General features: G+C 37.8%; 1 protein-coding gene across 1 annotated transcript in view; it reads right to left on the reverse strand.

The window, feature by feature from the left end:
- Nucleotides 1-26656, reverse strand: part of GMDS (GDP-mannose 4,6-dehydratase) — a 637538-nt gene that overhangs the window by 454604 nt on the left and 156278 nt on the right. Inside the window, exons 2-4 of the mRNA XM_088024103.1 lie at nt 21173-21217; nt 12757-12844; nt 11116-11225 (exon numbers count right to left, since the gene is read on the reverse strand). Of these exons, the coding sequence (XP_087880229.1) occupies nt 11116-11225; nt 12757-12844; nt 21173-21217 (243 nt within the window). The remainder of the gene's footprint in view (nt 1-11115; nt 11226-12756; nt 12845-21172; nt 21218-26656) is intronic.

The following is a 26656-nucleotide window of genomic DNA, read 5'->3' on the forward strand; positions in this document are numbered from 1 at the left end:
TGTGATCTAATAATTAACCACACTCAAATATTCTTTTCTAGAGAAGACAGAGAAATACATCAGAACACTGAAGAGCCTCTCAACCTCCCCCTCAGTAGTGCCTATATTGGTTCTGAATTGTCCTGACAAATGTCAGTTCAAAAAAACAAACGAAATCACTCCAGTGTGAGCCATACGGGAAACATAAGCAAAACAAACAAACAAGCAAAACTTTCCTCTACTAAATCATTTAACAACCCACACAGTTAAGGTAAAAATTGATATTTCCAATCAGGACTAACGATACGTGTTAATAGTCCTAAACAATGTTCCTTAAATGTTTGTCAATACTATTGATTTCTAAAAGACATTTTACTGTTAAAAAAAAAAAACAAACTGGTACAGATATGTAAGCATATGGGGGTGGGAGTAGAAAGGAGACTCAGGAAAAGGTTTTACCCTGATTTTACTATACAGAATGAAAAGTTGACCCTGACTGCCTCGCCTCAGCCAGTCTGCCATTTACAATAACTGCATAACTGCTATCGACACAATATTTGTCATCTGGAGAACACTTCATTTTAATCATCAACACATTTTATTTTAATCATCAACACTAGAATCATAGAGAAGTTGAGCTCATCATTTAAAATTCAACATTTTTTGAAGAATTTTTGGTCTAAGTTATTCTAATGACAAATTTAACAGAGTTTAGCAAGCCAAACCAAGCCTTTGTGCATATTTACCTGTAAATAAAGCAAATTTAAGCTCATCATGGATGATTTTTTAATAACATCCATAAATAATGTACATATTATGTGAATGTTACTAAAGAAGGTAACATAATGAAGTCTACTAATCTTTCATGTTAGACGTTTTTCAAAAAACTAAATTATGGCTATTTTCTTAGAATTTATTTCTCTTTGGCACTGGTATCTAATACTTAATAACTTAAGTAGAAATTACAAAAGAGATTTTATGCATTCAACTTATTGAAATACAAAAGTTTCATTTTATTTTATTATACCAATTTTAAGGATCTATCTTTAACAAAGAGAATTTTATAAACTCCACTTGTATTAAAAGAATATAGTAGGAATCATATTTGATACCAAGCCATATGAGGTGTTTAAAAGAGCAGTTAAGTTTAAATTCTTAAATTTACACACAAGTGTTTTGTGGGTTTTTTTTTTTTTTTTGGAGGGGTGACTACAGATACATCTAACTGTGATATTAAACAAAGCATAATCTATGTCTACATCTTAATTTATACAAATTACATATTCCAATCTAATTGGGAATCCAAAAAGTTTTCATCATTAAAAATCCAAAACAAAATGTTTCACTCATAGAACCTACAATGTTTACTATTTGTGTTTATAAATACATGTAGAAATTGATATTAAGATTTAGCTATTTGCATTAATTTTGGCTTAATTGTTGCAAAACTAAAAGAATACTTAAGATTTTATTTAATAGTAAGTGGATTAAGAGTGCAAAACCCAACAAACATACCTTTGTGTGGTCCACTAATTATAAGCAAAATTCCAAACGTTATTAGCTGTTATCAAAATTACAATACCACCTAGATCTAATAAAACAGAACAATCTGTTTGAACAGGGAGAGGAGAACTTTCATAGAGTGTTCTCTCTCATATAAATTCTTAATGGACTATAAAGGACTTTTTAAGTGGTTTTAGATTTGAATTCAATTGCTCAAATCCGTAACAGGCTTCCAAGAAGAATTTGAGCCAGATGACATACAGGGACCCACAAGCATTATAAAGTCCTGCTCTACCCTCATGAATGTAAGATTAAAAAAATGCTAAACTTCTTCCTAAGAACCATAGGAACTGATGAGCCATATTTACATTAGTGGAGTTGATGCATTGTAAGCATAAACGTTAAATTATAAAATGAAAAGGTTTTGTACTATAATTTCCTTGTAACAAACTAAAGTTGTTACCAAATTTATTAAAAATCATGGGGACTGTGCCCACACAGGTGATGAACCCTGAATCAATCAGAAAGAAATGGAGGCTTAGAGAAAAAAAACAAGCAAAACTGCAACTTTACTTGACCATAGAGGTTTATAATCACCCAAGCTATCTGTCTACGGAGAGTAAAAGCAACCAGTAGTTGCTCTATTCATCTGGCTCACTTCACTTGTAAGAGAGCTAATTTTTCCAGAAACAGACACACTGTAGTATGCGTGGATATTATATCTAATTGCAAACACACCTTATTAATACTCAGATTCTCAAAGTTGCACTCACTGCTGTTTACGAAGTAAAGCCTTCCGCCCATTAGCTACCTTCATAATTTCAATATTAATAACTTGCTAACAACTAGGGTGATTTTATGCTGCTCTGAGCACACACAAGAATTACATATAAAAAAAGAATTACATATGAAAATATAAGACTAATTTTAAGCCTCATAAAATACATAAGCCTATATCAATTTATTTATCTGCTAACAAAAGAAGTTCTCTTCAGAGACCAAACAAGGAGTTATAATTTGTGTATACGAGTATATGAACAAAAATAAATTAGCAATATTTAAAAGGAAACATTTACTTTTAAATCTTAAAAAACAGATTAATTGATAATCTAATAGTCAAATAACTGAGTTGGCAATTTATTTTTTTAAAAAGTACCCAAATAGGAAAGAATCATTCATTTTGGTTATCAAACTATTGATTCTTCTGCTTCTATAAGCAGCAAATATTATTAGCTTCCTATAGCTTTTAGGGAAACTTACACACCAGCACAGTATAGGCACTCAATATAAAAATTTTTATTGAACTATCCTAGCCAAAAAGATCGTAATTATTTCTGATGACTTAGTACTGTAGATATCTATTTTCCTTCTATACTAATTTTATTTTAGTATTACTTATTGCTAACATTTCACCTCGCATTGTTGTATTTAGGGATCTTCTTTGCTATGCAAACACTACTCATATGGTATTAATTACAACCAGTTTCCTCCATCAAGGAAGAAACAATGCTTTTAACTCAAACCTATTGCATCAAAACTTTGTTTCGTTGTAATAAGTGGTGGGAATAAGAAGAAAGGTGAAACTTCAAACATCAGAGTCTTATGTTCTCTTCCCCTGGTATTTCAGAGACACTTTCCCCACCTCAGTCTTCTTAGATTAGCTGTGTGACAAGAAAACCAAGTGGCCTCAGCTCTGAGTTCCACCCTAGACAGTTGGCTCTGATGCTCATCAAATGGAAGTCCCAAGCTGCGTTTTGTAAAATAAGGGCTTGAGCTGGCTCAGCGCCAAGATCTCTTCCACCTCAAAATACTATGGCCCATTTCATAAAAATCAAAGGGCCCAAAACATCACTTTCTCCTTTATAATATGGCATAACAAGTTAACATTTCAGTGGCAGGAACTACAGGCATCTGAGTGAGGAAAACATTCTTACATAAAATTTCAAACAGCCAGTGTGGCAAAGGGCAGGCCTCTATCACAAGCAGGTGAAACAATGAATGGTATGTAGATTCCCTGTGTTACCTTAGTGGGCTCATTTCTTTGAATAGTTTGCCTCATGTTAGCCTAAATTATGATAGCACACTGGGATTGGAGGTAGGGAAGCAGAATAGCCACTTTGCCTTTCCTGGCCCCTCTCCCTTGTTCCTACCACATTTATTTGGTAGCCTTCCCCCTCAGGATGGACTGTGCCACCATTCCCAGAAGTTACTACTGTAAACAGCATGGTCAGGAGGGCCTTGCTGAGAAGCTGACATTTGAGTAAAGGCTGAGAGTAGTTAAGGGAATGAGTAGGTAGGTATCTAGGAAAGACTATCACAATCCAAAGCAAGTGCGAAGGCCCATAGGTAGAAGCATGTCATAAGGATCCACAACCTAAGGTAGGTGCTCATTTTATAGATGAGTAAATGGAGGCTTAAAAATGCTGAGCACTCTGCCAAAGTCACATATCTAACACATACCATGGCCACAGTCTGAAGCCAGAGAAAACACTAAGGCCCAGGGTCTAGGGTAGGCCTGGATCTAAAGTTTTAGAATGTGTCCTGGGAATTCTATCTGCACCCCTGATTTGAGAACCCTTTCCTATATCACAGTGTCTCATGAAAACCTCGCTCCTTTCTGCCCCATGACAGTCATCTACAGGTTTCCCCCACTATCCAAAAGTAGACCATCTAGGAAAACTTTCATAAGCCAAAATGGCATAAAGCAAAGAAACAATTCCCATTAATTTATATGGAATAGTTTTGAGCATTCCCAGACCCAAAAAATAACTTCTCTTAGGCTTCCCTGATTCCTTAGGACACATCCTGCTTAACAGATGCACAAAAGTCGAGATAAAGCACAGATGCTCACAATCACTTTTCGAAGCTATGTTGTCTTGATGCTGAGCTACTGAATGTAGTTCCTGGGGAAGAAGCATGATGCGACCACTCTCCCTGCTCAGGGTGCATGCTGCTTCACTGCAAAACAAGCGCTGAACACTATTTTTGCTATTCACCTATTTTTTTTTTTAAAGATTTTATTTATTTGACAGAGAGAGACATAGCGAGAGAGGGAACACAAACAGGGGGAGTGGTAGAGGGAGAAGCAGGCCTCCCATGGAGCAGGGAGCCCAACGTGGGGCTTGATCCCAGGACCCTGGGATCATGACCTGAGCTGAAGGCAGACACTTAATGACTGAGCTACCCAGGTGCCCCGATATTCACCTATTTTCATAAAAGTGAAAATTTTCTTCAGATTTCTTTTGATTAGTGGTAACAGGTACTAATACAGGTCTTTCATAAAAGCAGAGTGGTAGAATGGGATCTTTCAAAAAGTGGGGTTGGGGGATGGGGATACTCGTTCTAACACTAACAATGGTTTGCATCTGTGAGCCTCGTCCTGCATCATCATGCTGGCATTGGGCCTGATAAAAGGCAGCAACCAGAAGAGGCGCTGAATATCTGTAGTCCACACAATTTGATTTAATGAAATCTAACATGCAGTTATGTGGGACATGGAGCTCTACCCTCACCCACAATTAAGGATGTTCTCACTGTTCCCTTCCTAACAGCAATAGTTATGCCCCCCTGCTTACTCCTCATTTTCCTGCTCTACTCACACCTCCTTGTCAGCCTCCTCAGGATCCCCTCCCCCCCAAAAAAGGAATGAATGATCAAGGACACAGAAGAACAGTGCTCTCTGCCCTTTGCTCTGGGTTTTTAATAGGCCACCTCTTACCCTTGCTATGATTACACAGCAAAAGGCCACACTGCTGCAATTTTATTTTGTTCTATAACTGGGTTAGTCAGGCAGTAACCAGATGTTCAACCTAGGCACCCGCCCTTTCCTATCATAATGCAATTCTCCAATGCATTTAGTCACCTGTCCCCCTCCCTCAGTGAGAGAAGCCACAAGAGGTTTAGGCTTCCTGGAGATAAATATGGGGGTCAGCTCTCCAGCTATAAATTTCAACTCCTAGGACCAGCCAGGAAAAAGCCACTGGAGATGACAGTCTTTACCTCGGGTAATTAAATTGCTCAGTCCCCTTCCCAGGGGCCACTTGTCTAATTCCTGTGCCTTTTTTTAATTCCCAGCTTCATTGCCAGGCCTGGTTTTTCTCTCATCTCTCCCTGATTCTAACTTGGTGCCTGGCTACTACACTAGCCACTTGGTTCACAATCAACTCTGCTTCTTGCCTAACTTCCTGGGCTAGAAGTCCACAATAAGGACAATTTAGATTCAGCCCTTTTGTGCTTCCATGTCCACAATCTGCTAACTGGTCCACACAACCAGACAAGGAAATTCCACTCCCACTCCTGCTCCCACTCACTCAGCCCTGCCCCAGTTTACCTTCTAGGCACTCAGGTCTCCCAGCTGTCATGAAACAAAATTAAACAAATAGCTTACAGAGAATTGAAAAGGAAAATAATAAAGGTCATTAAAGGGTTAGAAATTAATGAAAAGTATGGAGTTATTCAATTTGAATAAGACAAAATTAAAGAATAAGATAGAATTAAAGATAAAGAATTTTCTTAAATAAAAAAAAAAGACTTAATAAATGGTCTTCAACACTGAAAATCCTTCTCAAAACTGAAAAGAGAAAACAACTTTCTATCTCCACTGATGACACAAGGAAAAAAAAATAAGCTTAAGAAGAAACTTAGGTATGTGGGGAAAGAAAAATTTAAGGTGAGAACTATTTTACATTACAATTGCAATCATTCTCTTGAATGGTCTTTCAAATAAATTATAGAATACAAACATCTGAGTTCCAATCTTGGATTGGCCAGCGATTGGGTGGGTGACTTTGAGTAGATAATTTCATTTATAAAATGAAAATCATATGAAGTCATTTCTGAAGTTCCTTTTAGCTGTAACATTCCAAGACTGCATAATTTTCATTTCTTTGGGAAAAAAAAATAAAGGCAATTCCAACATAACACTGTGAGACAAAAGGGAGTAATGCTGGACTAGATTTACTGTAGAAAGATTTCGTCCAACACTATGGTTTCAAGAATGACATGAGATTACCAAAGAAGCTTGAGGAATGGTGGAAAAATCCAAAATCATGACAGTAATGAACACAGAACAGATAAGAAGCTGAAGACAGAAATTACTGAAAAACTATTATTTACACAGTTAAAAAAAAAAAAGAACAATAAAGCAGGCTCTTGAAACATTTTCCCCATCAAAATGGGCAGGACTAAATGTTGGATAATTTGTTCCTACTTGGATGATGTCATCATGCTAGGTTTAACTACTTTTAATAACTAGTACATTTCCGTCATCTCTCACTTTCTCCCACATAAGATCAAATCAGCCTCTCAATGACCCACACTTCATGAGTCATAATTTTTCTGTTTATGATTCAGAAAAATGTCTTCAGTCAGTATTTCCCAGACTGCTGTGGGTTTATTCCAAGAACCAATTTCATCTTCATTGGTTTCCTACAGGAAACCAGACCAACTTCCTATTATTTTATTTTCCTTACTTTTAGCATACCATAGCCCACAGCAAATTAACTGGAAGTGAGAGTGATAGAAGACTTTATCCTGCACAAAGAGAAGCCAACATAAACAACGCCCAGTCTAGAAGTCACGGATTCAAAATTAAATATAAAATGTGCTAATATTAGAACCTTCCTTCAAAAAAGCTCCAAACCAAATAATAAAAATGTATTTTAATTAACCTTACTGTAAGTATTCCACTGTCAGAAAGAACTTTTGTTTAAGAACTACTGTCTAAGAATACAATAAATCCTACAAAGCTGATTAACACTAAGAAACCAATTATATATATATATATATATATGCTTGTATGTGTTTTCCAACCTAATCCCCTAGCAAGCTGCTAAGAGAACAGGGAGACAACTAAAGCCCAATACAGAGCCTTGGAGTGGTCAGGAAACAGAGCAACATCCCCCTAGCAACATGGCAGTCTGTCATCCCCAGCTGCCATCACTCCAGCCCCTGCCCCACACCCACTCTTTCTATGATTAAGAATAAATCTGACACTAGATCACAGCAGAAATAGTGACATGGAACATGGATTTTTAAGGAACATTTTATCAGTGGTTTGTACTCATACTATTCCTCTAAAATACTAGTATTTCTCATGGACTACACAGAAAAAGATTTGTGAATGTGAAGAATTTTGGTATAAACATATATCAGATTCTCCTTAGACTCTTTCCATTCTCATCACTCCTGATAACAGGTATAGTTTTAGGCTTTAAAAGTTCACAAGGTCACTAACTGGCAAGGAGCAGGATAATTTTATATCAAATTCAAAAGTTGATACGTTAAAAAAAAAAGGCCTAAAAAGAATGCATTTAAGGCACATATTAAATATGGATAAGCCAAGGGACTTGAAACACTAAAGCAATGGTTCTCAAAGTGAAATTCCCAGACCAGAGTCAGCATTACCTGAACATGTCCTAAAATGGAAGTTCTCACCCTATTCTAGACCTAATGAATCAGAAATTCTGGGGAAGGGCCCTGCAACCTGCAGCTGATGCTAAAGTGAGTCTTATCTATCATATTCTTTCTTCCTTCTTACACCAGGAAATTTCTAGAAAAGAATCCACTCAGTTTGCATTTCCCTCATTAACCCCTCAACTTCTAAACCCTCTGTGCCCTGGCGAACTCCTCTATCATATGCTAAAACGCTCTTTTTAGAAGTATCTAGCACTGCTGATATTCCCTCCTGCTTGAAATGGCCTGATTTTTTACTTCCGTGACACAATTCCACTCTCCTGGCTGTCCCTCTCCTACTTTCCTGTCATCAGTGACTACTCTTCCTCCTCCCATTCTAAATGCACTCATGTCCTGTAGGTTCAAGCTTCAGTCCTCTACTCCTCTTTCTCTATCTGCCTCCTTGCTATCTCAAGAATTCCCAGAGCGGACTTTACATCTCTGCACCCCAAATCTCTCCGAAACCTCACAACATATTTTAAACTACCTTATGACCTACTTCACCTGAATGTACTTCAAGTACTGCCAGTAGAATATATCTAAGAGGGAATTTTTCATTTACCCTGCCTGACTCCAACAGTCCCTCCAGGAATGCCTGCTTCTACTATTGGTACCATTAGTCATCTGGTCCCCTGGGCACTGCATTGCTTCTCCTCTTCCCTGGCTCCCATATCTTATCAGCAGAGAGGTCAACCCTACCAGGCATCCCATGTCATCCACCCCATTCCCACCAACTTCCAACAGTTTCCTATATGTCTTCTGAGACCTACCACTAGAACTTACCTGTAAAACTCATCTCTCAATCTGTTTTCCCCATAGTCAAAAATATGCAGAGGCTGCCCAAAGGTAGCCCAACTTCCTACACAGCCTTACGTCACATTTCTTTTCAACAATTTTTTTGTTCAGCTAATCTAGAATGCTCATCATGTTACAGACATACCCAAAGTTTTCTCACTTCTGACTCTGGGCCTTACATCACTACCTCCATTTCAACTAGCAGTTCCCAGTGACTATGTCTGCAAATTTCTTCCATAAACCTCCTCCCTGACACCATCATAATGCCCTCAGACTGAAGTTCTCTCTCACCCTTCTCTAAAGACCCATAGATATTAGCGCCAGCCTCACTTGCCACAAATCATCCCTACACCAGTTCAGAACCTCCACAACAGAAGTGGGTTTTATACATCTTTGTGTCTTCCATTCCACCACACATGCAAATATTTGTTGGAGGGCTAAATGATCTTACAAGTCAAAATTCATATTCAATTAAGCACCATTTCTGCCAATTAGCTGGCCTTCAGGAGAAGGAGGCAAAACACAATAAAAACAGATAAACGTCACATACACAGCAACTTGAATGAAATGACTCAATTTCCTAAGCTTTCTACACTTACAGTGCAACCAGCCTAGAATGATACCCAGACAGTAATAGGCTCACTTCAAGTAAGATAAGTACAACAGACTTTTTGAATTACAAAAACTTTTTGGAAAAAGAAGAAGATTGGTTCATTTAACACTAAAGTGACAGGGGAGACCTTCTATAAATAAATCTTCATAAAATTTCCCACATCTTTCCCACCATGCCAGTTTATAGCTCCAGGGGTAGTAAACTATCTATAATCACAAAGGAAAGTTCTTAATCTAAAGGAAATTGAATAACAGAGCATTCATACCAAAACATTCAAATTTTGCCTGGAAGATACTCTCACGTTGATCAAGAAGACCAAGAAGTGACTAGATAAATTATAATGTGGAAGATGGACTGATTGCTCCAGTTAGGGATAAATAGTCTTTACACCTGGAGTAATAGAGTGACTACTTCTCTACAGAAAAGAGGTGGTAATCTCTCCTGGCATAGTATGCATAAGATACCCTATAAAATGAGAAAAGATATTCATAATCATTTAGAAAAACAGCTCTGCTCTAACTGAAAGACCCTGATAACTTTCACAGCCCAAAGGTTAACACTGGATACTGAACAGAATCATCACAGATTAAGAAAGGGGAAAAATTTTTTTCCAAGACAGCACAGATAAGAAGTATCTTTATTGATATGTAGCTATCCTTCAAGGATAACATTTTAGAGAAAAGTGTAAATTATGAGGATTTATATACTATTTTTAAATTTAATATTATAAGACTGGGTTAACCACTATATTTCTCTCACTATATTCCACACCTGGTTTCATTTTATTTAGTTTATAGTTTCTCCCTTAAACTAGCAGAGATAAAAAACAGGCATATAGATTCCATTCCTTCTAAAGTTGCGGATATGGAGGAATACAAATCACCTTAAGTATTTCTGAAATAACACTGCTGAATTCGTTCATTAAACAGCAAAAACAAAAAAACAAACAACAAAAAACTGATAGATTCTTCGGACTTTTTTTGGCAGGATGGCAGGGGACTCTTTTAACTTAGAGTTATTTGCTTTTATTTCTCAGCTCCACTATTCTGATTGAATAAGTGTCTAAATAGAACTTGTATCATTCCTGGCTTCAGGTTTCACTCACTCAAGTGAACACTGGGATATAGCAACAAAAATGGAAATTTGAAATAAGCAGATTGCTAGAGCCCTAGGGATGGGCTTCTCAGGTTTACTGCAATTTGTTCCAGAAAGAAAAACTAAAGAGAGGTAGGTGGACTACCAGAGTATCTGAATTAAGGGAAAGAAATCAACATTAGCTGTATCATACTGAGGAGAAAAGAAGCTAAAAACAGTTTTCCTTCCCATGATTTTTACTACTTACAATAAAAAGTTAATTCAGTTAATTTTAACATATTATTGAACTCAAAAAATATTATTTTTTCAGCCAATAATATAACCACTACCAAAAATTAATATTAAAGTAGAAGTTTTATTGCATTACATTTTCCAACATTTTAACAAAACACTTCATTCACAATATGATTTGAAATGGCAGAAAACAGACTACAAGATTAACCCAAAATAAATGAATACTGCTATTTTAATGTTAGCAGTAAGATTTTATATTGCTCAGTAACAGAGAATACACTTTTAAAAAGTATTAGTATTTCTATTAGATTCATTAATTAAACTCGAAGACCAGGAGTAGTGCCTATATTAAGAAACAACAACAACAAAAGGAACAGAAAAAAGTAAAATGCGGAACAACTCAGGAACACAGCCAGAGAAATCGGACCATAAAAATGGCTTACTTTAACGTGGCTCTGGGCTCCAAGGTTGTAGATCTCTGTAGGCTTTACTTCATTAATGATCTTCACAAGGCAGGTACTGTCAGTGAGGTCACCATAGTGCAACTTCATGTCTTTAGAATTCAAAAGCATACCATTAGATAGAAGAAAACATCAGCCCATTTTTTTAAAAATATCAAAATTGAAAGGCATATTTTCAAAGTCTGAAAACCACACTGGTTTCAGAGCAGCAGAGTATAACTGTCATCTTTAAAGAACCTAAATGGTAGAAAGATACATTTGTTGCCTGTGTCTGTTTACAAATGCTACAAAGAGGATTTGTAAAAACTCAAATGAACTTTTTTTTTTAAATCTTATCAAGACAGATGTTATACAGTTAATGTATCTTATGGTTCCCAGCTAGTTTGTAAGATGTGTTACATAACAGTGAGATTCAGACCCCCCCCCAAAAAAAAAACTCACAAAAATGCATATATTGTCTAAAGAACTCTGTAATACACCAGTAATAGTGAATCAGATACTTTTATCTAGCAATTTTAAAGTACTTCATAAACATCAATCCTTAAGCCAACCACGAAATGCCTGATGTAGAGACATAACTGATTAGGACAACTAGCCTATTCTAACCCTAAATCTCAGCATATCCTTACACTGATACATGTAGATAGGCAATTAGCTAGCTTGATATTTTGTTATTTTTACATAAAATTGATCTATGTCTAGACCCAATGGAACTACCATTCTGCACTTTGCACAAAAATGATAATAATTTTCAAGAAGGATGTACTGAATAACCTGAATATTAAGGTAAAGGGCCTTTAGTGGAGACAACTACATTAACCTGCAAATATTTGGTGCTCTGAAATGAATACAGAATGATTTATGCTTTACATGCTGACTGAATCATCCCTGCTAGCTGGAAAAACTGGACAAGCAAAGCAGGCTGAACTTAGGAGTTAAAAACCCAGGGTCCTGGTCCTAGCTCTGTCTTTTACATGGTATGTGACCTCAATAAAGTTACCACCTCTCTCTGCCTCTATTTCCTCATCTGTAAAATGGTTTCACTCACAAGCTTAGGAGCTGCTATAAAGGGCAAATGAGAAAACACTGTGACTGGGCTATGTAGACTATCTGGCTACATTCAGGCAACTTTATTAAAAATAACATGCAACTGCAAACACTGACAGTGATCTGTAAAGCAATTAAATATAGTTTTGATTGCCACCTGTTTTTGGACCTGTCTTCACAAATTATTTTAAAAATTAAATAAATGTACAAAGATCGCTTAGCTTGATTACATTAGACCAAACATAAAAAGCAAAGGAGTGTTCTGTGAATATGGACCTGATCTTACTTGAGGGGATAAGGACACCTGGAGAAGGGTGATCAAAGAGATGTCTACTCTTGGTTTCTTGAGCAGCATCACCTGACCAATAACCTGTAACAGCCTAACCAAGATGACACTGTGGCCCAGGGGCAGCAAGCAATGGAAAGGTTTTCAAAGCATGCAGATAGCATTCAATGTAGGCAATTCATGGGTAAATAATTGCAACTTGATGGGCTTTGAGAAAAATGACATTTGAAAATAACTTATCATAATATAGGAAGCTACAGAAAGAAATTTTAGTAAAGAAAATGACTTACTTCCTTCAATATGAGCCTGGGGGTTCTTATACAGATGTTCAATTCGACCTGTATTGAACGAACTGGATCGCCGCACAATTCCGTGGACCTGCATTTTTTATAATGTGGAAAGATAAGAAATTATAAATGTGCAATGAGGATTAATAAGCAACTCAGAGGTTCTTTTGTTAATGCTTACCTTGTGAAAAAATGACTATAACTTATAAGCCTATAACTTATGAACATTATCTTTAAATTATTAAAAATAGTTCCACTGCTTACTTTCTCCCCTACCACTGCCCACCAGCCACCAGCATTGTACCTCCATCTCTCTGCCATGTTTTCACTGCCAATCTCAACAAAAGTAACTAGATAATTATGTGACTTCACAGCAAATGCTTAGTTACAGATACTCAAATGTCTCCTTTTCCAAACACACACACACTTAGAGCCCTGCTGCTGACAAAATATCTCTTCAGTTTGAAACTGAAGACAGACCATGTGAGGCCATATCGGTAAAACTGCCTTGCAGCCTCTGTAACACAAAAGCATGAGGCCGAGAGGCTCTGATGCCACCACATCCTTCCAGTGTCCTCAGAGCTGTGCATCGTGCACCTATTACATATATATATAAATATACCTGCATCCACAAATATAAACAAACAGCAGCTGCTATTATCCAGCTTTGCAGAAAAGAAATAGCATAGATTAGGGACAAGACTTATACTCTACTAGATTTAAGATATCAAGAAAACTCAAATGAAGAAAGGATTTTTTATTTTTTCAATTTTTATCTTTATCTTAACCATTATTAGTATGAGGGGGAAGAAAGTCCTTGGAACAAGAATGCATACCTGTCTGATACCAAAGAAAAGACTATTTGTGTCTGACACATAAGAGAAATTGTTCAAGACCTGGTCTCACGTCCTCCTTATGTCAAGATTACTCCCTTTGTGTTGCCAATGCTAATACAAGTTTATGTCACCAGCTGCCCAAGTTCCAGTTCTACTGGGGGCAGTTTTAATCCTTCACTTATTTTAGAAGTGTTCCTTCGAATGTTGGGCAGTTTCATTTGCAGCTGAATACACTTCTATATTTTAACTCAATCGTTTTCTGTCTATTTCAAACCGAAATTAATCCTTGGCATGACTCAAATATTCCAAATGCTGGGGGGGGGGCAGAATTATAAGCACATAAGACTTTCTTTCAAATAGAAAGACATCTCATCGTCATTTTATATGGCATACATGAGAAATTAACTTCTGCAAAGGATACAACACACCCACAATTAGTAATTCTTTTGGTTAGCTGCTTTAGCAAAGAAAAAAGCACTCATCCACACTATGTTCCAAAAGAACTAAGCCCAAGAAAATGTGGTAAAAATGGAAATATTTTTAAGAAGGGAACATCACAAACTTCGTTAACTAAAATTTTAGGAGGCAAACTGTAAAATCTAGGAAATATTAAACTGAGATTTGAGTATACATCTCCATTCCTTAATTTAGAAGTGGATAAAATAACATATCAAGCTTAGAATTTATTCTACTTCATGGTCTCCAATTTTTTAAGTTCTTACTTAATTTTAAAGTTGAACTGCTCTACAAACAATAATTTTGTTTAACAATTTTTTGTTTAATAAAAACCAAGTTCACATACTTATATATAGCAAAATTGGTGTTTGCCACCAAGTTATTTCTGAAATATAGCTCTCTCAGATGTAAGCAGAGCTTTATTTCATTGGATATAAAGGAATCTCTATGTTCTAAAAAACAGATCATTTAATTTTGACAATGAAAATAATAATAATAATATGATTTAGTCTCTCTTTTCTCTTAATTGCTGGATTCCGGGTAAGTCACATATTCCAACAACCTGAAAAAAGAGAAACTCCATATACATACACCTTGCATATAAACATTAAAGGCTCTGATAAAAATATTAAATGATATTGATGGATTCAATTAAAATCAGACAACTACACAAAGTCACAGCAAATAAATAACGTAGGACTTTTTGTCACACTTATAACGAAAAGCATTAAGCCATAGGTTTTTTTTTTAATATGAAAAAATGTGTTTTAATTTCCCCTCACTCCCAACTTTTGGTATGTGTATACAGGGAAAGAAAGAACTGCCAAATGCTTAATCCATGACAGCAAGTATTATTCTAAGAACTAATGAAAGCTGGGTCTGTCTGCCTCAGAGACAGGTGAAATACAAACTTTAAGACAAGCCAAAATGTGTGCAAACTGGATAATCTAGTTAAGAATTTGAGATTAACAGCTTTCTCTTCACAGAAGGGATGTATGTAAGGTTACTGTTTGTTTTTATAAGGATTTGGTTGGGGGGGTAAAGAGATGAGTTAGGAAACCAAAGCGAAAAGATAAATGAGCTGAATATGACTCCATGTAAACTTAATCAAAATCACTATTATGTTGTAGCAGTTCAAAAAGAAAATATAATTCTGAAACACTGAAGTCTTAAACAGAAAGGAGTATTTTGACAAACAAATTTCATGTCCCATTTAACTAAGTTGATGAAAAGGAAAATTTCAAGTTCTCTCAACGTCAGAACAAAGTTTGATTTCAAAACCTAGAGTCAGATTAGGCAATATAACAGAGAAATGCTTGCTCATGTATTTGTTTACTTATTACAATCACGAAAACAGAAAATTGTTACCACTGGATTTCATATCCTTCAGTATCTGTTTGTTATTTCAATCAAGAAAGAAAATTATTACCACTAGATTTCAAATTCTTCAATGTCTAGATTTCTCTTGGAAGCAAGGATAACTCCCCAGGGATGTTTAATGCCACTTGCCTTTTGAAAAGCACAGATTATAGAGGTAACATCAATAGCTAACATGTACATGGCAATGACCATATGCTAGACACTGCTCTTCATAGACACTAAATCACTTATCCTCACAACACCCTTCCTTATATTACTCCCATTCTACAGGTGAGGACACTGCCTGAGATCACAAAGCCAGTGGAAGTGGTCAAGCTAAACTGTACACATGGTCCATCCTACCAACACTCAGTATGTTTCCAATGAAATACATAAAACTTTTGCCTTTTTTCACCAAGGCTTCTACGGTATTCGACAACCCAGAAAAAATATCTTCCAGATTCTCACAGATCATGAATGGATGCATGGGAACTCCAGGTTCTAACAAATAATCTCCCAGAGATAACTGGACAATCCTTATATGTCATTTCCTTTCTGTTCTCCTTATATTCCCTAGTCATAATTCCTCTCTTAGAAGAAAACCCACAATTTACCTATTCTTTATTTTAAATTCTGATATGCTGTGGTGTATTTGTTGCCATGTTATTTAATATTTAATATAAATTTTTCATTTATTCCCAGACATATTTTTGCTTTTTAAAAAAATTAGTCTTTTGTTTTTCTGGTTTCTGGTTTCTCTGTGTTTTAGGGTACAAAATGGGTACAAAAGTATGTGTTGTTGTCTTATCTGCTAACAGTGATGCTAGGAAGGCACTTTAAACTTTCATAAGAAGCTTCACTTCTATTAATGTTCCTTTTCCCCTCATGCCCAGAAGGAATGCACACAGGGCCAAGATCCTAGGAAATGTAACAGGTCTGCCTTTACTAATGCTAATTAATAAACTGGACTAAGGAGCCTTCTATAAAATCTATAGCCCTAGGCTTGTCAGCATCAAGTACTGTGTCATCTTGTCACTCTTGTATCAGTTAAAGCCCCACAAATCCTACAGAACTTCTCTGGACTGTTTTCCACATACTGTCTCACCTAATCTTCAAGACAACCTTAGGAAACAGGTACATTTATCATCCCCTTTTACCTGAGAAACTAAGTCTCAGAAAGGCCCAGCGACCTGCCCAAGGCCACAGAGCCAGCCAGTGGCAAAGGAGGATTAGAACACAGACTGTCTAGCACCCGAGCCTAGGGGTCTCCTTGCCACAGTGAGCTAGATGGCCTCTTTCACCTTTGTTGCTCTGAAGATGGTTGACGGGTGCTTAAGGGAGAATTATCCTTTGCACTTCAACAACTGTAGAATTAACTATTTGAAGTTTTAAAGGGCAATTTTTTAAAAAGATTTTATGTATTCATTTGCGTGAGAAAGACACAGAGAGCACAAACAGGGGGAGAGGCAGAGGAAGAAGCATATTCCCTGCTGAACCGGGAGCCCAGTGCAGGGCTTGATCTCAGGATCCCAGGATCATGACCTGAGCCGAAGGCAGACGCTTAACCGACTGAGCCACCCAGGCACCCCTAAAGGGCAATCTTTTTTAAAAAAATCTGATAATTCTTAGTTTTCCTCTTCATGAGATGACACCTATATTCTATAAATAATAAGTGTTAGATTTATTCTCTTTGTGCTCTCCTTAATGATTAATGTTAAGCAAAATTCAAGAAACAAGCAACATTAAAAACTATAACTTTAAACCTTTTAGAGTCTCTTCTCAGTGAGAACTGGACCAGGAATAAAGCAACCCTTCACTTTCTCATATTAAATAGTTCATTCAGGGATGCGTGGGTGGCTCAGCAGGGAGTCTGTTTCTCTCTCTCCCTCTGCCCCTCCCCACTGCTCATGCTCTGTCTCTGTCTCTCTCTCAAATAAATAATAAAATCTTTAAAAATAAATAGATAGATAGCTAGATCATTCAAAACACGACCAGATGCATGGATTTCAGTGGCCACATTAGAAGGCCCCACAGCTTCAGGAATCTAATGTGTAAGGTCATACAAAGTATTTAACCATAACTAATCGGTCTATTCATACATATGATATTCCTTTTCAAGTCATATGCAAATGTCTATTTTCGCTTTAAAGTTAGCCAAGCTTTTTATACCTTTACTCTGCTTTTTTGACTAAAGAAAAAGTAAAGGAATCTATGTAACTATGCTATGCTAATTCTGTAGAGAGTGTTTGTCTTTGCCTATGCGGCCACCTCATCACTACCCCACCAACCTATCTCTGCTCTTCAATTTGCGCCCCCAACTGACTACTGCTTGTCCGTACAGTCCATGCCTTCCCACCTTCACAATGAAAGGCTGACTTTGCCATTGCTAGACAATTAAAGTTTGCCCCTTTCTGTTCTAGGAAGAACTCAGCCTCATTATCAAGCCTATTCACAGAATCTGTAGCTCTTCTTCCCAGTGTTCATTTGTTCCTGGTTTGTACTCTGCTACCCCAAAGTATATTGTTTCCAGGTATTTCTTAGCCTAGTGATATTCCTTATACAAAGACTAAATCCAAAATAGTGTAAGAGCTCAGAGAAGGAAAACCCCACCAATTAAGATACCTTAAGAAATTCTGTTCATCTTCACCTTATGATTAAATGATCTTATTTGAACCTATAGTAGTACTGGCTCTCAAACTGTAAGATCCAGGAGAGTGGCATCAGCAACAACTGGGGGCTTGTTCGAAAGGCTGATTCCCAGACCCCAGAACCAGCCATCCTCATCTTTATGGGGCCTCTGGGTGGCTCTGATGCACACTGCAGGTTGAGAACCTGCTGAGTTCCTGATGTTGACCCTCTGGATTCAGGTACAGACAGGTGTCTCCTCTTACCCTACTGAATGCAATTTACTAACCCTATTATCTTCCTCATGGTCTTGAGCAACCAGGGACTGCTGGCTGATAATTCTGGAAAATTTCCAATATAGCCTCTTCAAAAAATTTATTTCAACTCAAGCTCAAAAAAGATGAAGTCCGTGCCACCATTATATTTCCCTTAATAGCTTATCCTCCAATTACAGCCATCTCTTAAAATGGAAGACAGCAGCCTATTAAAACTGAATACAATATGGATAAACACCTTTTCGCTCCCCTATTCCTACAAAGCTCATATTTCCTCTGGACTATGAGAAGGAATCATTTCTGATTATGCTTTGTAGTTCTATACCTTCCTCCTGTATTGTCTATATTATCTCCTTCTATCAATTTATGGATCTCACTCCTAAACCTCTCTTTGCTTGCCAATCATTGTTTCAATGATTCATTTCTCCCATTAACTGTGATTTGCCAAGTGGGCCTTCTGTTGTATTTATCAGAATCAAATCTGCTCTTATGATTTCAAATGCCAATGGAACAAAAACATTTGTAGCTCATCTGGCAGTCCTAGGTTCTCATTACATTTATTTCTAAGTCTGTCATCCATTTGGGAACATTACTACCCATCTTCTGAAGTCTGCTAGTTCCTTAACAAGCCACCCAAGTGGAGCTTTGAATGTCTCTGTGCATGCCTTCTTCCTAGCCATTCCAGTAACACTAAGAGCACCATCATGTTAACTGAGGCTATTCACCGTCTACCATATAGACATTAACCCTAGGCCCTATCACTAGTCCACCGCATTATCACAGTGACTACTCCACCTTATACCACCATACCTGCTCCGTTTTCCTCCGGACTAGCTGCAGACACTACTTGTTGCCACCATCCTCATCTCATGTCTTAGTCCCCCATGCCCTCCTTGGAAGTAAATTTCAACATCCATGCAGCTTAAGCACTCCTTCTGACATACCACCTCACTCTTCAAAACTGCAATGACCATGATGGGGTTCAGGACATGCTACCCCAAAATATGGCACCGTGGTGTATGGAATATTTTAAGCTGAAGGAATTTGACAAAACAATAGAACCAGGGAAGTCGCTCTAACTTTCCCCCTGCTCTTCTCCCTTAAAATAGTCATGAAATGCTCCAGTGAGAGGTGCCCTCCACCATAACTGGAAAAAAGGAACATCCATATCTCTGAAGACAAGGGGATGCCAAAAAGAATCCAAACAAACAGATCTTGTTAAGTTTCCCATACTTACCTCATACTCCTTGACCTGTCATATTTCTCCAAGACCATCCATTCTTCATTGAACCTAACATAAAAATACTTAGCCTTAATGGTTTCTTTGGATCTTCATTTCCTTATAAAGGTTCCCAGTCACATAAAACTTAATATTAAATAAACTTGTATGCTTTTCAGTTTAATTTTCAGACCCAGCCAGGGACCCTAAGAGGGTTGAGGAAAACTATTTTCCTCCTCCACATTAAACCAACAAAGATTAACAGGAGAAATTTCTACGGTTTTCTCAAACTCCTTCTATTTTCTCAAACTCCTTCAGCTTAAAATATCCAATACGCTAAAGTACCACTTCTTGGGGTGGCACGTCCTGAACCCCATCAGTTGTTGCTAAGTTCCTTCTCCACTAACTCCTCTCTAGCTACCAAACACCTCTCAGCCAGTGCCAACACCTGAAACAAAGTAATTTATCTGCCAATCCTTCCCTTTTAGATTTATTGAAGCACTAAATTAATGTAGTCTGAATAAATTATCAGTCTTTATCTAAAACCAACTCTTCTGTACTATATATGATCTACTCTAAAATTCTCTGCTCTGCAGAATATGAATGTATCACTCAATTATAGCAATCTGTATATGAACATAAGTGCACATGTATGCTTTCATAATTACATTTGTCTTATTTTCATATTTTTGCAAGATATAAAACTGGCTGGTTAGGTAAGGGAACAGAAGGTGCTAAACATATCTCCTATTCTTAAAGTCTAAAAGTCAAGGCTCTCAAAAGATTATGAGTTATAGTAAGAAAATTCATTTCCTTTTCTTCAAATCCTGTTGGCATTTAGATGCCAAATTCCTTGTTTTTCCATCTGCCCACAGTGCACATTTTTTTTAAACAGTATACCTGCAAACAGAATAATCCAGAGAATCCAAATTTATTAATATAAACACTCCCAAATCAGGCCAGAGCATATGGGTCACTGTATAGGTTTTTGTTCTCTGTACAGCATGAACTTATATACAGAAAACTATTCTTAAAAAAGGTAACATGCACACATGAAGTTACATCAAATTTAATATGAAAACCTGTTTCCTTTAAACAAAGCAGAAAATGTTCGAGGAGAGGACAAAAGAGGAGAAAAAGAAGACGACGGTGATGACGCCAGCAGCAAACCCAGAAGTTTCAGCTTCCATAAAATATATGGCTGCCTATTAGAACGAAAAAAATCTCTGAGTGTAAATGTTTCATTCAGGCTTGCCAAAGATCAGCTTAGTTTTTATTGCTCTGTGCAATTTCCGAATTAAGTGACTTCACTGTGAGTGGGACTTTTTTATGTAACACATTACATCATAAATTAACCCTAATAATGTTATAGCTTTTAGCTTACCCAGGCTGCTTTATCTGAGAATGTGGGAAGCGTGCAAAGCAGTTAAACACTAAGGAACAGGGGGAAGCCACCAGTGCTCACCAGCAGATAAATAGCACAATGAACTGGCATGGTTACAAGCCAAGCGGCACATTCTTCCCCTGATTTTGATTTGTTATCGGAGTTTCAGTGGAAAACACACACAGGAGGACGGCGGCAGAGGAAGCAGGAGGCCACTGTGTCCAAGTGATTCCACCAGCCTGTGCTTGCTCACTGAGTCACTCACCTCGTAGCCTTTCTCCAGCAGGAACTCAGCCAAGTATGAACCATCCTGGGAAGAGAAGGAAAATTGACAATTGTCAGATCCATCATGGCTAGCGTAGAAGGCAGCCAAGACTGAGAGCTTTGAGAAATGCACTGAAGGGGCTATATGAACATAAATTAAGGATCATGGCAACCAGAATAAAAATAATACAGCTAATGATGTTAAAAACAAAATAGTATTCCTCTTTCCACTGTTCACTAAGCATTTTCATAGACACTATTTCACTTGAGCACCACAGAAGTACGGCAAAGTGTTAGCATTGTCCAATTTACTGGGTAAGAAACAAAATCCAGGGACATAATATGGGGCAACAGAGAGAACATGACATTTCGACAGATGTGGGTTTGGTTAGGTTTTGCCACTTACTAGCTGTGTGAAATATGCAAAATATGTGTAGCAAAGCAGAAGGCCTTGGTACTACAGGAACATAAAACAGGAATCAGACTAATTCTGGGTGGTTGTGAAAAAGGAATCGCAGGTAAAGGAATGAGATGGGAGCTGTGAGGACTTGGGGAGAACACAGGTGAGTGTAAGCAGGAGGCAGGGAACACCAGAGCGTTATTAACATTGCTGAAAAAAGACACTATGGCAGAGAGGAGGTAGGTGAGCGCCTTTGTGGAGGAAGACCTTCTAGGCACTGGTGGGAGTTGGCTTCTAACTCAAGCGTTCTGGAAAGTCACTGAAAAAAGAGTTTTGGGGGTACGGGTGCTAAACACGATCAGATTTGTATTATTATCACTGAATATATATGCATAACACACACACTCATAAACTTTAAATAAAAGGATATTTATTTTTTGTAAAGTAGGAAGGATGCATCTTTTTTTCAAAGATTTTATTTATTTGAAAGCAAGAGAGAGCACAAGCAGGGTGAAGGGCAGAGAGAGAAGTAGACTCCCCACTGAGCAGGGAGCCTGATATGGGACTCAATCCTGGGACTCCAGAATCATGACCTGAGCCGAAGGCAGACACTTAACCAACTGAGCCACCCAGGTGCCCCGGAAGGATGCATCTTAAATTGTGCAGTTATTCCCTATATTAAGATGAAGGTATCTGACTAAACACAGATTCTCAAATGGCTTTTAATAACTCTTGTAAAAATTTATAGGGTACCTGGGTGGATCAGTCGTAAAGCATCTGCCTTCAGCTCAGGTCATGATCCCAGCGTCCTGGGATCAAGCCCCGCATCGGGCTCCCTGCTCAGCGGGAAGCCTGCTTCTCCCTCTCCCACTCCCCCTGCTTGTGTTCCCTCTCTTGCTGTGTCTCTCTCTGTCAAATAAATAAATAAAATCTTTAAAAAAAAATTCTACATGGGGGGAATGCTATTTAAACTAAAATATTTCATGTGCCACTTTTAGGGAAAGAAAGTATGAGAGTCATCTAATAAAACTATTAAGAGGCCAAAAGCTGAGAAATCACTGTTCTAGAGGAACTATAAAAGCTACCAGCCTTGCTCAAAATATGAATTGGGTAGACATTTTGCAATCAATCCTGTTAACTGCCCACCTGTTTTCAGCCCGGGTCGGTCCCCTCCATCCCATCCAGACTTAAACGTAAAAATGGGAGGCTCCAACTACTGGAAATTTGTGTATTCAAAAGTAGCTGGGACTATTTGGGAGTATCTGGGTTTTCTTTGGTTTCCTCAGTTTGAAAAAGTTTAAAATATCCCTCTGAGTTTCAAAAGTTCCTACCAGATATTCCAGGAAAAAGAAAAATGAAACAAGCCTTATTATTGTCACTAGTTGACTTAAACCTGGAAATGGAGACACCCTATGGGTCCTGAAAATGACAGGGCTGCCAAGAGAGTGTTTACTACATTAATGCAGAAGTCACACATAAATTCAGGCAGGATGACAAGGCAAGGTATACAAGGGACACATTTTGTGGTTCATTAAAACCTCCAACAGATTTTCTTCTGACTTCTTGACATAAATATTCTGGTTTATAGACTCATGTAGAGAAAAAGAGAAATGGTTTGGCATATTCCTTCTCCTCTCCATCTTATGATATACACACAATTGCATGGTTTTTAAAATATCCAACATGCAAACTAAATCAGATAAGAGGGCTGAGCAATACAGACTAGGACAGGGCAGGTCAGTCTACATGACCATCGGAAATGTGAGAATAATGGGTAGTCTTATAAATCAATCAGTGAGAAAGCAGCTTAATAGAAAAAGTATTTACAATCAGAAGAATAATTTTACAGCAGTTTGGAAAGCCCTAGAATGTATCAAGTTTTGTTTCATTGTTAGTATTAGTGTTGTCATTTTGAAGCAGGCAACACCATACTTTTCATGTTCCATAATTTCTCTTGGAATAAAAAGTTAAAATGCTTTGTGTTCTCCCATGGCTGCATACAATGTTTAAAAAAAAAAAAGGCAGAGGTGAAAGTGCTAGAGATCCATGGGGGCAGGGAAAGCTGTGATTATTCAGAAAGCTGATGTGAAACAGACCTGACCAGGCCTGAACCCTGTCAATAAGGTCTTGTTCTTCTCACCCAGGGCCCTTCTCAAACTTTCCAACCGCACTGGAACATTCTGAACCAGCAGGGCACTCACTTCCTCCTGACTTCCTTGCCAGGTCTCTCAAGTGATAGGGCCTGAGCTGCACAATGAGTGGGAAATGGCGCAGAGCGAAGGCTCCTGGTCTCTGGCCTAGGGAGCCCAGCTGGCCTCCCCTTGTCCTCTCCCTGAGCCCCTGAGGGGACTCCACAGGGAGACACAGTATCTAAGCAGGCAGGCGTCAGCCAAGCCAACAAGATCATTGTTTCTGCCTCCTCTAGAAGAACAGGGTTGTTGGAGAAAGCTTCAATCAGACTAATAACTGAAATGTCATGGCAACTGAGAACCTACAACTGACATTAAAAATTCTGATACTTAATTCCTTGGAACACAAGGAACTAAATGAACTTAAATTTCCAACTCATTTGCTATGAACACAATTAATCTGGTACAAATTCCAGCCTGGGTTCAATCCTTGTTACAGAAAACTTTTAACTGAGGAGATAATGTCCCAATTGTGACTCTTAAATTTAATTTTGTACATGGTTATTAAGGGTATCCATTTCATATTAAATGCTGTGCAGATTTAAGGAATCACCATGGCTGTAACATTTTCTATCTTATTCTTGCAAGAACTCGGCCCAGAAGGCAAGGAGCCACTGGCATCTGAGGTCAACAAGGCACACGACAGTAGCCAATTTGCATATTATCACACTTCAGGGGTAAAGCCAGAACTGGAATCCAAGTTGCACATTATTCTGACCTAGAAAATCAACCTCCTTCCTCACCCTCCTCCACCTGGGACCTACCAAAACATGTCAAAACTCAACAAAATAATAAAAAACCATAACAGATTTCATTTTTAAACCAAATTGACTTAGTCATTTCCCATTACGGAGTGTTTTGTGAATTAATCAGTGCTTCTAGTTTTAATTAAGTGACATCATGTAATTTTAGAACACTCCAGAGCTCAGAGGAAGGAGACAGTAAACAGCACCTGAGATTCCTCAGGTCGTGTTTGGGCCCTACTCAGGAAGCAGTACAGTATTGTTTGAAGGTGGACTTGGACTGACTGTGGCTGTATTATTTGGAGGCTCTAGAGCCAAGGAGGGCACTACCCAAGGACCAAAAGTGCCAGATTTAGGTATGCCGGATGCCTACAGTCCCTATATTTGGGTATCTCTATTTTTCACCTTCCATGAAATACTCAGAAATGTTCTAGATCAACACCCATAAAAATAAAGAATAATTCCAAAAATTAGTTCAATCATATCTTGACTATAGTATTAAAATTACGTAAAATTACACATCTATAAAAAGCTAAGGAAGTACAGAAAGTTTACCCTTCTCCCGATGACCACAGAAGGCTTTATTAAGCACTGACTGATCCTCCAGCCCACATCCAAATACATATGTGCCAGGGAGTCTACCTTCCTGCAGAGGAGACTAGCATTTCTCTTCTCCCTTCAAACATGGATGCACTTACAGCCCAGAAGGATAAATGAAAAGGACACTTTCTTATATGCAATTTGAGAACCTGGCTCCTCTGAAATGCATGCTAAATTATACTGTGTGTTTCTGCCTAAGCACCATTTGGCAGCTTCTTTGCATAAGATAAGTAGTATTGGGCTAAAGAAATCATGCCACTAATAAATGAATTTCTTTGTTTAGATCATCTCAAGCATCAGGAAATAGAATGTCCCTCCTGTAAGGAGAGAAAGCACCAATTTACACTGCCCTTTATGTTCTATAACTCTACAAATTCTAATTACTCTAAAATAAGCATCTTTTCAGCTAATAGCAATTACAGTATCAAAGTAATCTGTACCTCCCCATGAGAGAAATGCAAAAACCTCAATGACTAACACAGAATGCAGTTCTGAATTAGAATGAAAACCTCCAATGGGAAGACTGGCAATGTAGTGTGAAGAATACAGAAGCAGAATAATATTTGAAAAGTATTTTCACCTGGCTCATGTTTGTAACACAAAACACTACATAAAATCTTTTTTAAACTCACAGAATTCAAAAGACCATAGGGATTAATTAATCTAACCCTCTCATTTTATAGATCAGGAAATTGAGATTCAAAACAGTTAAATGTTTAGTGTACAGTCACACAGTTTGGAAGTAGCAGAATCTGCTCTCCCCCTCAAAAAAAGTCTTCAGACTCTCAGACCTCAGAATTTTTCACTATAAAATACTGCAAAAAAAAAATCCAAGATGAAGAGACTGGACTAATACCTACAGTTGACACATTAATGCATTACCAAGTGAAGAACAAGAATACAGCCAACAATTATCAGTGGAGTGAAAACTAGCTGACCAAGTGGTAGACAAGAAACCAGGATATCATCAATATTTAAAACATAAATAATTTCCAATTCCTGTAGTCTTTTAAAGTTAACAATTATTTCCCCATAAAAGCTGCTGCCGCGGAAAAACAGACTTTCACTTACTTTGATTTACTTCCTGGTAGAGAGGAGCACTGTAATCCAGAAATGTTATCAACAAACTCTGAATAATAAAGACTTAATTGTGCCCAGCAGCTAAGATATTCTTTCTGTAACCACCCCTTCCCTCTGACTATTTGCCAGGGAACAAGCCCTTCAAACAGGTGGAAGTGACAGGGGCTCTGTCACTAAACATAAGACTTTCTTTTTTTTTTAAGATTTTATTTATTTATTTGACAGAGAGAAACACAGCAAGAGAGGGAACACAAGCAGGGGGAGTGGGAGAGGGAGAAGCAGGCTTCCCGCCGAGCAGGGAGCCTGATGCGGGGCTTGATCCCAGGACTCTGGGATCATGACCTGAGCTGAAGGCAGACGCTTAACGACAGAGCCACCCAGGCGCCCCCAAACATAAGACTTTCCAGTAAATCATCATGAGTTGGAAGGTTGAAAGAAACATTTTAAAAAGAAGCCAGATACCTCCAGTCATC

The sequence above is a fragment of the Eumetopias jubatus genome, unplaced genomic scaffold, assembly GCF_037043125.1.
Source record: "Eumetopias jubatus isolate StellerSeaLion01/CBP00866 unplaced genomic scaffold, mEumJub1_p1.0 scaffold_6, whole genome shotgun sequence".
NCBI lineage: Eukaryota > Metazoa > Chordata > Mammalia > Carnivora > Otariidae > Eumetopias > Eumetopias jubatus.